Source organism: Balaenoptera musculus, chromosome 8 (genome assembly GCF_009873245.2).
Source record: "Balaenoptera musculus isolate JJ_BM4_2016_0621 chromosome 8, mBalMus1.pri.v3, whole genome shotgun sequence".
NCBI lineage: Eukaryota > Metazoa > Chordata > Mammalia > Artiodactyla > Balaenopteridae > Balaenoptera > Balaenoptera musculus.
The window spans coordinates 13223079-13238106 of NC_045792.1; the positions used below are offsets into that span (position 1 = coordinate 13223079).

Consider the following 15028-nt stretch of genomic DNA (forward strand, 5'->3'; position numbering starts at 1 on the left):
TTAAAAGAAAATTGTATTGAGGGATACCGACAGTAAAGTGTCAAATCTTAAGGGAACAGCTCCATATTTTTATAACCATGTTATAGGTATACACCCACGTCATCAGCCCCAGATCAAGTCACGGAGGCTCACTCAAGCTCCCTCTCAGGCAAACACCCCCATTCTGGAACTTCACATAAATGGAATCATGCAAAGTGCACACTTACTTGTGTGTCTGGCTTCTTTCACTCAATACGATGTCTATGAGATGTATCCGTGCGATGTGCTTCTCCTCGCTGTGTAATATTCTATCGTGTGAATGTGCCACAGTGTAGTCCTCTATTCTGTCATTAGTGAATATGTATGTGGTTTCCAGTTTGGGGCAATTATGAATAAAGTTGCTGCAAACAGTCTTGTATGTAACTTTGGAGCACTTAACACTCATTTCTGTTTAGAACGGAATTAGGATCGATAGATACAGCCAAACAGTTTTCCAGTTTATGCCCCAGTGTAAGAGGGTTCTGATGCCTCCACTTCCTTGCCCACACTTGGTATCATCTATCCTTCTAGGTTTAGCCATCTGGCAAGGGCATAGAGGTATCTCGTGATTTAATTTGCATTTCCCTGATGACTAAGGATGTCAACACTTTCATATGACTATCAGAGATTTGGAGTTCTGAAAGGGTCCTAGACTTAAAAAAATTTTTTTGGGAAATCCATTGTCATGCATTCCCTGGAGGATGGGTTAGCCAGCCACTCTGTGGTCATCTGGGGACAGGTCCCTGTTCTAGGTGCCTAGGAGGCCCTGGGGAGGCGGGGACAGGACAGGTAGAGCCAGAGGAAGAGGGAGGGTGGTGTGTGCTCTGAAAGAGTCCCAGAGTAGCAGGAAGGAAGGGCCTGCCTTCGGCAATCAGGAATTCTGACACAAGACACAAAGCAATGCCCTATGGCTGAAATGAGCTGTCGAAGTGTCACGATGATGACACTGGGTGGAATTAGCTGGGAAACCTTCCTCTGCTCCCCACGATCGATTCCTAAGCAATGCAGTTTTCCTGGAGTTTCACCAAAAAAAAGGCAGGGGACGGTGAGCAACACCCAGATGGGCTTTTCGCTGCTGATGATAATGGGTTGGCAGGGAAGTGCAGGTGGTCAGGGCTGGACCGAAGGCAGGAGGCAGGTAATGTGCTGGAAAGATGCCTGGACTGGGAATCAGGAGGCTGAGCTGTTTCCTCTCTGCCACGTCTCACCCAGTGACTTTGAGCAAAACCCTTCACCTCTCTGAGTTCATGACTTTCTACGTGTGGAACAAAGAACCGGGGAGATGGGAGCTTGGTGGCCTCTCCTGGGCTACCCCTGGAGACAAAGCGGGGCTGGGGTGACAGGTCCCCCGCAGCCCTGACAGTGATGAATCACCACGCCCCATTCCGTTGCCTCTATCTACTGTAATTGATCCTGAGGCCAGGTGTCTGGGGTGATAGTGAGCAGGGGCAGCTTCCAGAAGAGTCTGGCTTGCTGCAGCAGGGGGAGTATGGGGGAGGGTGGGCAGCAGCCCCTCACCGGTGAGAACACCCCACGCCACGCTCCTCTGCAGAGAAGTGACGGATCTGCCCTGCTAGCAGAGCAGAGATCCAAGCCTTACAAGGGCTGAGCAGAGAAGCGGTCCCCACTGGGAAAACCACAGTGGGAGTGGGCTCCCCATGTCTCCTCTGACAGAGTACTTAGGGGGTGCCAGCTGCTATGTGTCTCCAGGGTTTTCCTCCGGAGTTCACCCTAGAAAGACTTGGGGTTTCGATCAATGAAAAGTGTAGGTCCCTTACATGCAGCTCTTTCAGGAGACATCACAGGCTCACAAGGGAACTGGGGCCCAAAGCTGGTTGGTACTGGCCTTCCCGCAGGCTCTGGGTGAAAACAGCACACAGGACCCCCCTGATTGGGAAGACTCACCCTCCAACACCTGCTGCCTCTAAATTTTAGGTGTTTTCTGCCATCACCTCCCAGCGATCATCCTCTCCCTTCCTGAGCCTGGGTCCTGTGGTGCCCCGCCCTTTGCCCTATCCTTTTGCCCCTACAGCACAACATGTGCAGATCCCAAGCAAGACATCTATCTACCTATTTTAGAATTATAGACCATTAGAACCAGAGCAACCTCAAAGATCATAAGATCATTTGCCCCAACCCACAAGTGGGGAAATCGAGTCCCAGAAGGCTAACAACAGTAAGAATTCCTTACACTTATATGACATTTGGAAATTACACAGTGAATCAAGAGCTTTTAATAATAGCTAAGACTTATAATATCACTCACTAAGTGTCAGGCATTGTTCAAATTACTCTATAATATTAAATCCTTACCTCAGACTTAGAATTACTATTACCATCATTACCAGAGAAATGAAGAGAGTTGTCCAAAGTCACAGAGTTTGCTGGTGGGGAGCTGGGCTTCGAACCCAGGCAGTCTGGCCTCAGAGGCCATGCTCTAACCATTGTACTACCCTGCCCACTGCCTGCAGCCCTCCTAAAGGGCAGAGTCATGTCCTGACAACAGAGTGGGAGAAGAGCCAGGAGAGGGGGCCACACCAGCCTAACTCCTGGGGGCATCCTGGGCCTGACACAAGTTTCAGTACACAAAGCAACAAGTATCCCAGGCGGGGATCGACTGAGCTTGTGGGAACCACGTTTGGTATCAGATGGAGTCATCAGGGGCAGGCGGGGCTCATAGGAAAAGCTTCCTGGAAGAGATGGTATCACAGATGACTTTGGAAAACGAAAAGTGATCTGGAGAAGATGTAGAATACCCAGCGTGGGGAGGACCTCCAGGTAAACGTTTGCATCAGGAATCAACTAGACTAGACCAGGCGCTTTGGGTAGCCGGAGGGCACTCGGCACCCCAGGATCCTCACAGCCAGCTGGGAAGGTCAGCAAGGAACCCCATTTAGCTGATGATTAACCCGAGGCTCAGGGATGTTAAACGTCTGGCCCAAAGTCACACAGGTGGTGGGTGGTAGACTCATAACTTGGACCCAGGCCTTCTGACTCCAAGCCAAGTGCTCTTTGCTCCCTACCGAACCTCCCATTAAAAAGAAACAAAATGCCACCATGGTCACAGTTTTACACCAGCTTATAACTTACGAAATGTGTGGAACATACACAGGCCCCTTTGAGGTAGTATCCGGAATCCCGAAACACAGCCTAGGCGCACGCAAACATTGGTGGGCGGGCCCAGTTTGGGAGTCATACAGACCTAGGTTCAGTCAAATCTGTCAGTCAAATCTGTTCAGTCAAATCTGTCTCTTATTAGCTTGGTGATTTGGGGCAAGTGGGGTAAAATGGAGACAATAAGGCCTACTTCACGGGCTGCAGTGAGGGGCAGGTGTTATGATGCACGTGGCCTGCGCACAGGCAATACCATCCCACACCTCCCCCACCCAGGCGCCCACCCCCAATCCAAGTCTGACCTCTTCCAGTGTTTTTCCCAAGAAGGACCCAGAGTCCAGGTGTCCCCTGTTTCTTTTCTTGAGGTTGTTTTCCCCTCAACTTGAGAGGGGTGAACAAATGTAATCAAATCTCTCAGGCTTGCCATGGTGCCACTCAGAGAACTTGCCAGAACTAAGCTGCTCCTCTCCTCCTGACCTCCCCAGAAGTGTCCAGATCCTGAAGTCCTCCAGATTTCCTGAGTCTTCCGAACCCCTGGACCCCAGCGACCCCAGGGCATTGGAGCTCATCCCCCTGCAGCCCAACGCACCCCCTCTAAGAACCAGAGCTCCTCCTGTGTGCCGTGCATTCCCCACCTTGGCAAGGCCCAGAGAAGCACCACTGAATTTCACAGCATTTTAACGTAGAATTTCCATATCTAAATCCCCTCATTTCGAGTACTACTCTCAATATACACTTGATTTGGGAGATTTGCCACAAGGAGAGGCTACAAGGAGAGGGGTCCTGCAGAGGACCCCTGCCCAGGATGGACAGACAGCTAAAACATCAACACCCATGACTCACAGGGAGACAGACATAACCCCTCAGCTTCTGGCTCTTTGCTTCCAGAATTCTAGCCTTTTCAGGTCCCCTTCCCCACCCAGCCCCTCCCAGAAGCCTCAAGACCCCCAGTTTATCTGGCTAATGTGTCCCTGTAGAGATGTTTCCACTCTCCCTGCTGAGGCCCCATTAACTCCAGAATCACCTCCAGCCACCTGCTAAGTACCCTGCAAATGTGGTCCAACCCTGGAGGAAGGGGCAGGTAGGTGGGATGGGCGTCCACGAGAGACTGAGTCAGGAAAGAACCACGGGCACCCTGAGGGTGGAGCCGCTTTGCCCTGGTGGCTCAACATGTGGATCCCAGCAAGTGTGGCCACCACCTCCCTGTGACTTTGGGAAAAGCCACTTCTCTCTTGTCCCTCAGTTTTCTCGTCTGCAAAACAGGGATGTTAATCCTTGCTCTGCCTAATTCCTAGGATTACACCAAAGACTCGAGAACGCTAGCGAAAGCCCTTTGTAAACCGTGAAGTTCTATGCGGAAGTGAAAGACCATCATTATGTAGTGAGCTGTCAAGGTCATTCCCCACCAAGGAAGCATCAAGGCCCTGCTAGAATATCTCCAGTGACAGACCTCACTTCCTCCCAGGGCTTTCTGCCCAAGCTTTCTGCCAGCAGCACTGACCTTCAGAGATTTCTAGTGAGTCTGTGGCTAGATGGTAAATTACCTTAGGAGAAGAAGTAGGTCCTCCATGAACTTGGCCACCCCTGTATGTTTTTATTTCCTATTCTTCTTATTTTCCTAGTAACACTCCTTTTGGAAATGGCTCATCTTGTCCCAGATAAAATAAAATGGAAGAAGTTTATCCTCATAGGCAGTGACTGTTGTAGCAGGAAGTTTAGGCAGTGGGTGAGGGAGGGGTGTGGGGACCATTATGGGTCCATAATGGGACCCATGGGACCCCTCCCCAAAAGCCAGAGCCTGTTCAGAGGGGGAGCAGGGGGGGAAGAGCCTGAAAGAGCTGGAGATGCAGCCCCTTCCCTGGCCAGCCCTCAAACCGTGCAGGGGAAGTCCTGGGCTTTGTGGGTGGTGAGGGTCCCCCTGGGCACCCACCAAGACTGGGACGAGTGATGGGTCCCCAAAGCAGGGAGCAGGCGCTTGGACGACAGGCTGTCTCCGAGACCCCGGGCAGCGTGCCTGTCGGGGCGGGGGAGGAGCAGTCAGTCTGCTGCCCCCTCCTCCCACCCACCACTGGCACCCTGAACCAGCTCCAGACCGTGCCCTGTGGCTGAGCCTGCTCTGGAACCCACCGGCTATCGTAGCCTTCAGTCCAACCGCCAGACCATGCCTAGGAATGGTCTCAGCTGCCCTGGACCTCACATCTTCCTGCTCCGCGCACAGAGCTGATACCATCACGCCACAGTGGGGCAGGGTCAGACGTGACTGCTTTAATGCTGTCACTCACGACGTCTCATCCCAGCCCCAGGGAGGCAGGCCACGGCTGTAAGAGCTCCAACCAGACTAGAAGAGAGACGAGGCTCCCGCAAGGCCACCCTGACCCCCTGGTCTCTCCCCCTCCGCAGGGGACAGTGGAGGCTCCAACAGTGCAGGAAGTCGCTGTGCAGTGCCCAGCAGTTGAGAGTGAGAAGTGGGCTGGGGAGCCTGCCTGAGACGTCAGGGGACACCGACCCCAGCCCAGTGAGGTTTGGTTTCTGTGAGGACAGAGCCCGGGGTCCCTTGCTCTGCCCAGGCTTCCTACTGCTGGGTGCTGGACCGTGGCTCCCGAGGGCAGCAGTGAGGGGTAATGAAGGAACACCTGCTGGGGCTGGAAGAATCTGGAGCTCACCGGAGGTGCTCAGTCCCTCCCCCGCAATCCAGGCAAAGGAGGGAACCAACATTGTGCTTCAATGTCGGAATCGCCGAGAACACCACTGATGTTAGAACACTACTATCGCTGCTGCTACGATTCATAGAGGCCGCTCTACCCCAGGAGCTCCTTGTGCGTTATCTCACTTATTTCTGCCATGTCTCCACTTTACAGAGGAGAAAACTGAGGCTCAGAACAGCTAAGGTCACAGCACTAGAAATACTGGAGTGTCCAGGCCATTATTTTCCCCACTGCTCTGTGCGCCTTCTCAGATTTGGTCCTTCTTTCCCCTTCAAAGCAGCCCTTTGTGAGAGAGGCAGGAAGGAGTTAGGAGCTGGCAGGTGAGGGGAGAGGGCACGCAGAGGGGCGGGAGGGAGTTCCCAGCCCAGCCCACAGGGTGCATGACAGACAAATGGCTTCCCTGTGCCCCCTGGCCTTCTCCAGCTGGCTGGGCAATAGCCTCGCTCATCTTCCTCCCTCTGAGAGGGCTGGGGCTCAGGGTCCTGCCTGGCAGGGTCCTCAACAGGGAGATAGTCCCTCTCCCCCAAGGAATGTGCGTGAAATCCCAGTAACTCTCTCCAGCTGGGCCCAACTTTGCAGAGGGCTCTGGGAGCAAACCCTGTGGCGAGGGGCGGGCTTCTGGGAAAGTTAGCCTCCCTCATGTTCCTTTCTCCTCCTAATGACAACTCAAGGTGTGAAGGGCTGGGTGGGAGGGGCTGGGACCCTGGTGACACTGGGGAGAGCATTCCAGATGGCGGGAATGCTGCGTGCAGAGTGGGAAGTGACTGCCCTCAGCCCTCCCCAAGGAGTGTCACAGTCTTTCTCTCTGTGTCACACACACGCACATGTACACATACACATACACCCACATACACACTTATACACCCATACACGTATACACACATACACCCATACACACATACACTCACACACACTTGGATGTCCTAAGGCCCGCACAGGCCTAGACAAGTTGGCTTTGCAGATCATGACCAGCAAGGGACTAGGGAAAGCTGAGGGCAGGGATGAGAGAGGGCCACAGGCGAGATTAGAGCAGGGGTCCCAGCCCGAGCTTCCTGGCAGTTGCCCAAGGAGCAGACACGTCCCCTGCCCTCCTTGAACCAATGCTTATTAAGCACTGAGTGGGCGCAGGCACTGTGCTGAGGGCTCTGACATGCACTAGCTCATTTACATCTGACAGCAACCCTGTTGTGATTCCCATTTTACAGGTGAGGATACTGAGGCTCAGAGAATTTGAGTGACTTGCCCAAGATTCTACAGCTAAGTAAGTGGCAAACTCAAGAAGGAGCTGGCCTGTCTTCCCCTGCAGATGAACAGGGAGAAGATCCTCATCAAGGCCGCTCAGAGCTCTGCACTGAGGACCCGGACACCTGGGTTCCTATCTCACTTCCATCATCAGTGAGATGTGTGACCTTGAGCATTTTATTAAATTTCTCTGAGCCTCCAGTTAGCCATCTGTCAACAGAGGCAATGGGTTGGAGGGCATCAAATGAGCTAATTTAAGTAAAAGCACATGGAATACATGTATGGTATCATATTATATATGATAGTAAGCTAAGGTGGCCACAGGTGTAACTTGGCCCAGCATGCTAGCTTAGGGGAGAAGCCAGGACTCCAGGGAGGGGAGAAGCACCACCATCCTCATCATCACCACCATCCTCGTCATCACCAGCACCACCAACATCATCACCACCATCAACATCACCATCACCAACATCATCACCACCATCCTCGTCATCACCAGCACCACCAACATCATCACCACCATCAACATCACCATCACCAACATCATCACCACTGTCAATATGCATTTACGGAGTAGCTATCAACAAAAATAGCAGCCATTTATTACATATTGACTATGTGCCAGGCACAGTGCTAAACACTTTCCGTAATTCATGTGTGCTCCAGACAGATGACATGGAAGTCAGAGGTGAGGGAGAAACGAGGGCGGGGCTGCAGAGCCCAGAGCCCCCAGCCTCCATCCAGAGGGGCCGAAGAAGGTGATTGCAAACTGACCTCCACCTGAGTGCAGAACCAGAGAAAATTCTGTGGCCAAAGGCTTTCTGCACTAATACTAACCCACCAGGGCAGATGCAAAGCCGAAGGGCAACCCAGCCCAGGGCAGGGGGAATGACCAGGAGCCCATCTCAGGGAAGAGGGAGGCAGGGTCTCCCAGCAGCTCCTAAGGTCAGCCTCTTAGGCCTGTAGCCCAAGGCAAGGAGAAGGCAGAGGCCTGGCTGAGTCTGAGTCGTGCTGGCCAGGTAGTCGTGCTGGTTGCATCGGGCTGAGGAAAGGGCTCTGTGACTCACTCAGTTCCAGGCCTCTGAGTGGGCTCCCTCACCACCTGGGTCACAAGAAAGCACGTGAAAGGGTGCTCTTCCGTATGGACTGAGCAGGGGAGGAGAGGGATGTATCCCCTCCTGGGCAAGGAGAGAGGATACTCCCACAATCCCCCAGTGTGATGGTGCAGCAGCCGCCCCACTTGGAGTCATGGGAAGAAAGTGTTGAAATGAGAGAGAGACAGGGAGACGGGGAGCTGAAGCAAGCTGAACACAAGGACTCGAGTCCTGGCTGCCCACCCCTGGCCAGCAGGAAGGAGCCACTCCCGCACCCCTGGGCTGGAGAAACGGCCAGAGGGACTCTGACCCGGGGAGTGGGCGGGCCCTTGGCAGTGAAATCAGCCCCACCCCCAGTCAATCCTCCCTACCAGCATCCGAGCCAAGTCCAGACACCCAGCTTCCTCTGAGCTCCTGGTCCCCCAGAAACACCTCTGCGGCCTGTGCCACAGAAGGCAAGCAGACGGCGGACCGACCCAGGACAGCTTCATGGGCAGGAGGGCCAAGTGCTCCCCAAGGAGCCTTGGAAGGTCAGCCCACAGGAGAGCCTGGGTCAGTCCAGCTCCTGAGAAAGCAGCATCTCTGTCCCCAGGCAGGGGCAGCAGGAGAGAAGGGTTACATTACCTATGGATAAAACCTAACCTCTGGGCCAGGTCCACTCCCTACATACCTCTCCCCAGATTCATGCCCTGTCTATCCTCTTTTGAACCCAATTTCCAAGACATAGCCAATGCTTGGAATTTCCCTTATACACCCCACATCTCACTCACGTGTCCCTGCAACACTCCTTATCCTGCCTACAATGTTCTTCTCCATTTATTCTCCTGGAGAACTCCTATTATGCTTTCAAAACCCTGTTCAGAAGGCCCCTCATCTGTGAAGCCAAGAACTCCCAAAACTAATCACTCTCTTCCCTACACCTGTGCTGAACCTTGGACAGACTTCTCTTGAGGCATGAATCATAAAATAGAGTGTTTACTTGTATACATGTCAGATTCCCCCATTATCCAGGGGGTAGAACCCCCAGCAGCTGGCACAGTGCACGGCAAATGGAAGGTGTTGGGATGTGTTTATGGAACTGAGCGGGGGGCAACAGGTAGGGAAGTGAGCAGGCTGTGAAGCAGGATGTCTGGGTCCGCTTTCCATCACTGAGCAAAGGCTGGGACTCAGGACCAACGAGGTATGGCTGAGAAGGGGGGTGGTAGGGAGAAGCAGACTGAGATTGTTGGACCCCTGTGTGGGATCTAAAGCTCCTCCCACCCCCCACCATGGGGCCTCAGTGCAGCGGGCTGGTCTGGTTCCAGGAAGAGCCAAGAAGCTCCTGACTGCCACTGGCCTGCAGTCTCCTTGACAAAACCCAGGTCTGTGTTTACTTCCCAACTGGGGATTTCAGTTTCTCAGTCTGAGGGACCCAAAAACCAGGCACGCTGTCCCCAAGTGACAGGCGAGAGCACTGAGGCATAGGGGATATCACTGGTGTGACCCCAGAGACAGGTAAGAAGGCATTGGTTGGGGGCCATCCTTGAAGCCTGAGCCAGGACAGATGCAGACTCTGCATCTGGGATGCAAAGCGACAAGCCCCTGCTGACAGAGTAGGGAAAAAAGGGACTTCAGAAGTCGACCTGGATCCAATTCCAGCTGTGAAGTTCCTGGCTGTGGGACTCCAGACAACTAACTTAACCTCTCTGAGCCTTTTTTTTTATTATTATTATTTATTTATTTACTTATGGCTGTGTTGGGTCTTCGTTTCTGTGCGAGGGCTTTCTCTAGTTGCGGCAAGTGGGGGCCACTCTTCATCGCGGTGCATGGGCCTCTCACTATCGCGGCCTCTCTTGTTGCGGAGCACAGGCTCCAGACGCGCAGGCTCAGTAATTATGGCTCACAGGCCCAGTTGCTCCGCAGCATGTGGGATCTTCCCAGACCAGGGCTCGAACCTGTGTTCCCCGCATTGGCAGGCAGATTCTCAACCACTGCGCCACCAGGGAAGCCCTCTGAGCCTTTTTAGTAGAATAAAGCCAATGTGACCAACCTCAGCCCAGCACCCAGCCTGGCTCACAGGAGATGCTCCCGGGAAGCCCCTTGCCCCCCTCTCCCTCACACCCTGATTCCCAGCTCTCCCAGGCCCTATACTCCAGCCCTGGCCAGCCCGGCTGCCTGCAGGTGACTGGTCCTGCCCTAAAGCCTGTGGAGCTGGGGCTAGGGGAACGGATTTGTCCCGGTGTAACCAGAGAGTGTCTGGGGGCTCAGTGCCAGGGCTCCAGCTGGGGTCAGTGCCAGGCCCCCACCTCACAGCTGTCAAGGGGAGGAGGCCCGGAGACAAAGCAACTGGGGGTGAGGGGATAGGTAGGGCTGTGTCTGGTAAGGGAGAGGGGAGTGGCAGCTCCATGCGTGTGAGGGACCAGGACTGCTAAGAAGACCCCATGGCCTGATTGGGGAATGTTATGCAGATGCAGGTTCCAGGGCCGCTCAGCCACTGACCAGCTGTGTGACCTTGGGCGAAGCGCTTAACCTCTCTGAACCTCATTTTGCTCACTGGGAATAGCATTATCTAATGTTGCAGGCTTGATGTGAGCATCTAACCCCAAATCAGCCAAGGCGCCGGGCAGCGCCTGACACGTTGGAGACTTCAAACTGATTCTTCTCTTTGCCTTCCCCTTTTCTCTTCCCCATCTCTCATTTTCCCTCCACTAGTATTTCTTCCACCAGGGTGGGGCCCTCCGTGTGGAGCAGGCAGGGCCCAGGGCCTCCAAGGGAATTTGCACTTATATTTTGAGAGGGTGGGACATGGAGAGAGGGCAATTTGAGGGAACAAAATCAGAGTTATCCACTCTGGCCCTGGCACCTTTGAGGCCCTGCCCGCAGCATCCCACCCTTTTTGGCCCTTGAGTTCTTTAATGACCACGTTAGTGCCTTTACAAACTCATTAGCGTATATTATTGTTTGCACTATAAGCATGCTCTAAGGCCCCTTAGAAGGACGGCTGCCTCCCTGTCTTGCTGAAGTGGCCCCAGAGTCACTGAGGGGGCGATGGGTGAGAGGGCGTGGGAGAGGGCACCCGGAAGCAGGGAGCTGAGGGCAAGGGCTGACGTGAAGCTGTGTCTCCCTCCCGCCTGGATCCCACACAGGGATGGCCCACCCAGCTGAGCTGGCTATGGCAGGAGAAAAACCTGAACTTCATGAGCCAGGCAGGGTATGTGCACTTATGCATCTCTGCTGCTCAGGGTCAGAATAGTGCCTTGGAATACAGTAGATCCTCAGTAAATGCTCGCTAAACCAAAGGAGAGGCAGAGTCAGTGGCTGCAGGAGTGGAAGCAGGAAGGCTTGAGGATAAAGAAGAGGGACCAGGAAGGAGATGATGGTGGGTGCTAAGAAGCTAAGGTTCAGAGAAAAGAGGACGAGGTTTGTTCAATTGACTGCAGGATCCCAGCCCGAGAGGTCTGTGAAAGGAGAGGAGAGACGGGGGAGGGTAAAGGTCCATGGAGGAGTCTGAGGTTCCTAAGACCCTGTGATACACACACGCAAACACCGCCCTCCCAGCGGGACCACAGCCCACCAGCTGTGGATGGATAGATGCTGGGCCCAGAGCCTTTGCAAAGAGTCCTCCTTCCGGGCACGGTCAGGAGCCCGGCCAGAGGGGCGGCAGATTCACTGGGAGCCAATCTGTTACGGAGGACTCTGCCGGACACCGCCTCCTTCAGGGCATTGGAATGGAGCGGAGAGACAGAGACAGAGAGAGGCAGGTGCTTGTCAACCCCGCTTTAGGAAATTGGCTCCATGATGTTTATTGCAAACTGCAATTTAGCATCTCTATTCGGGTGCTCTCCTGTTTAATTAGGTATACGGTGTGGGGAGGAAGGAGGGAAGGGAGTGTATATGATTTTCTCCTCAGTCCCTTCCTCCCTGGGTGTTGGGAAGGTCAGAGGTGAGAAATGGAGCCCAGCAGGGGGAGGGAAGGGAAAGGCCTGTCACCAACCACGGCTTCCCATGCCAAGCCTGGGCCAGCAGGGCTGGCCAGAAAGCAGCACGTGCCCCTGGCCACAGATTCAGTTCCAAAAGCTCTGGTGTCCTTGTCTTCAGGGACCCCCCAGTGGCCCCCCCTCAGGCTGAGAAATCATTCGACAAAACTTCACAACTTCCCAGGCCCTTTTCTTTCCAAGGCCCAGAGAGACTGGGTGACTTGCCCAGGTCATCGGAGAGCAAGCTGAGAGGGGCTGCCACCTACCCCAGCCCCACTTCCCACCCATGGGGTCAGGGCTCCCGGGACAACGACTGGGCGGGTCCAGACAGCGGGCGGGAGGCTTAGTCCCCTCCCCTTAGACTCCAGTCCTATGGGTTTTTCAGCTTCTCCGGCGCTGGACAGACTAGGTTTCCCCCAAGGATCCCCTTTCATCCTCAAGCTCCCATCTTCCCCTCTCCAGATCCTCACACTTTCTCCAGAGCTGGGAGGGCAAAGCACCAGTTAGTTCATTTGCCTGTTTAATTGGGTAGGAAGGGGAAGGAAATTAAACTCCTCAATAGAGACCTTCCCTGCAGGGCTAGAGATGGAATGAAGGTGTGGGGACCCCCACCCCTGAGCACCCCTGAGCCTGGCCTGTGCTCCCCATCCCCCTTTCCCACCTCCATGCCCCAGATCCCAAGATCAGAGCAGAGGCTGGGATTACAGGGCCCTGGGGAGCCAGCATATGAGGTCTGTCCTGCCCTAACTGGGACAGCCCCCCGAGAACTGGAGCATGATGGGGGAGGGGAGCTGCAGGTGAAGGGGTTAGGGCAGGACACTGCCTCAGGCTCTGATTCTTACTTTTTGCCCACCTCTCTGACTCCAAAAGTTTTCTTTCTCTCCCTCTCTTCTCTCTATGTCTCCCTCTGTCCTACTCTCTCATTCTCTGCCTTGGTCTCTTGGTTCCAGAAAAGCCCCTCCCCCAGGGGGGCCCAGGAAGTATGGCCGGGTTCCTGGGGTGCACCGTGGCCGTGGTCTTCATCCTCAGTGTGGCTCTTACCATCTTCTTTCTGTATCACCGGCAGCAGATGAGCAGGCTGGAGGTCGACGGGGGCGGGTGAGTGCGAACCAGCCCATCTTCTGTCCCCCCAAACCTCCCCCGCCCCCCCCGCTGCCCACCCCCATGGGCTCCTGCTGAAGCACCCGGACTTGTAAGGGGCTCAGGGCTACCCCGCCCCCCAAGGCCCCGTCTCCTCCTCCTGCCACCTGCGAGGCGGGAGGGAGACCTACCCCTCCTGCAGTAGAGCTAAAGCCTTCAGAGAGCTCACTGCACACAGGCACCTCCCAACGTTTACGCTGGTTTACGAAGATGCATTTTATCCTCTCAGCAACTCTGAGAAGTACGTGCGCGATTATAATCCACGGTTTATGGTGAGGAAACTGAGGCATAGAGGTGAGATGCCTCACACAAGCTCACCTTCTCCCAGCTGGACCAGGGTGAGCTGAGTGGCGCACTCGTCTCTGACACCAAGTTCAATGGGGCACCAAAAACCTCCATCATCGTGAGAAATAAGACTCTAATGCAATATTTTTAAAAAATCAAAATGAATGCCCAAAATACACAATGAACAAAATATCAACACTTTAAATAAAGACAGGATCAGTAATACTGATTTTTCTTTTTGCCTCAGGCTCTGATATGGCTTGGCATGGCCCTATTACTTACCTTGTCTTTACTTAAAATGTTGATATTTTGTTCATCACGGATTTTTGCATTCATTGTGGTTTTTTAAATATTGCATTAAAACATTCTTTATCGCGATGACTGAGACTTACAGTGCCCCCATAGGCTTTGCACCTGAGGCCTCAGTCCCCCCGCCTTGGTCCTGGCCCCCGCTGAGGGCCCATGTGGATTTCCCACTGTCCTTCAAGCTAGCACACCTGACTTACTTGGTTCCTGGGCCCAGGCTGGAAGGAGGGACAGGCTGGGAAGACGGCAGAGGCTCTCTCAGCCTCCATCCCACTATGCTGAGTAACCATCTCCCAAGCTCTGGCCACTCAGGAGGCCACCTGGGCCTCCTGAGCCCGGGGCCATCCTTGCAAGGGGGCCTCCGGGACCAGTAACTGTCAGGTGGCCTGACTGGGGCAGAGACCCCCATGTGAGCCTCATTCTGTTCCCCCAGGACTACCCCGCCCTTCGCCCAGAAGCTGGAGCCTTCTCCCAACAGGCAGAGCCACCTTGCACCTGAGGACATCCAGGTGGGCCTGGGTCGCTCGAGTGAGGGAGGGGGTCGAAAAAATGGGAGATGGGCTCAGGGCGGGGGCCCAACCTGAAGGCAGAGCGCTCCCAACTCCATGAACTCCTGGACAGTCCCCAGCGCACCACTAGCCCTGGCCAGTTCCAACAAGGCCAGGTCCAGGCTAGAGACCGTGGTCGGGGCTTTCCCCTCCTCTACCCTGAGAAATGACAAATTAGGACCCTTCCTACCCAGGGCCCCCCGAGGGGAACCTCTTTCTCCACCTCTCAGATCATTCATTTAAAAATAACCATTGATGTGTGGCCCCGGGCTGGTCAGAGAGAGCCTGCAAAGCCAAAGGCTCAGGCTGCCCTGTGCCTCCCAGATGCCGCCAAAGTGGTGAATGCAGGATGGGGGCGCGTGGGAACCTAGGAGGGGAATCCACGTCCCTCCAAGAGGGCCGCCTGGAGCAGGCCCGTGCAAGAGCCCGTGCAGCCGCTCAGCCCCTTCTCTTCCAGATGCTTCGCCTGGAGCCTGGGAAGAAGCATCCACAGCAGGAAGAGGAAGAACTGCAGAAGCTGCCCGCCCAGCCCCCCTACTACGACCTGGGGGCCTCCCCTCCCTACTGCCCCTTGGTAAGGACCCCTGAACCTTGAGGATGCTGTCCCCAACCCAGCTGCA

The 15028-nt window shown here is 54.6% G+C and overlaps 1 protein-coding gene across 1 annotated transcript in view; it reads left to right on the top strand.

Annotated features, from left to right (window-relative positions):
- NECTIN1 (nectin cell adhesion molecule 1) overlaps positions 1 to 15003 on the top strand; it is an 89984-nt gene extending 74981 nt beyond the window's left edge. The window contains exons 6-8 of the mRNA XM_036860109.1: positions 13080 to 13227; positions 14294 to 14369; positions 14866 to 15003. Coding sequence (XP_036716004.1) covers positions 13080 to 13227; positions 14294 to 14369; positions 14866 to 15003 — 362 coding nt within the window. The remainder of the gene's footprint in view (positions 1 to 13079; positions 13228 to 14293; positions 14370 to 14865) is intronic.
- Positions 15004 to 15028: the final 25 nt, after the last annotated feature.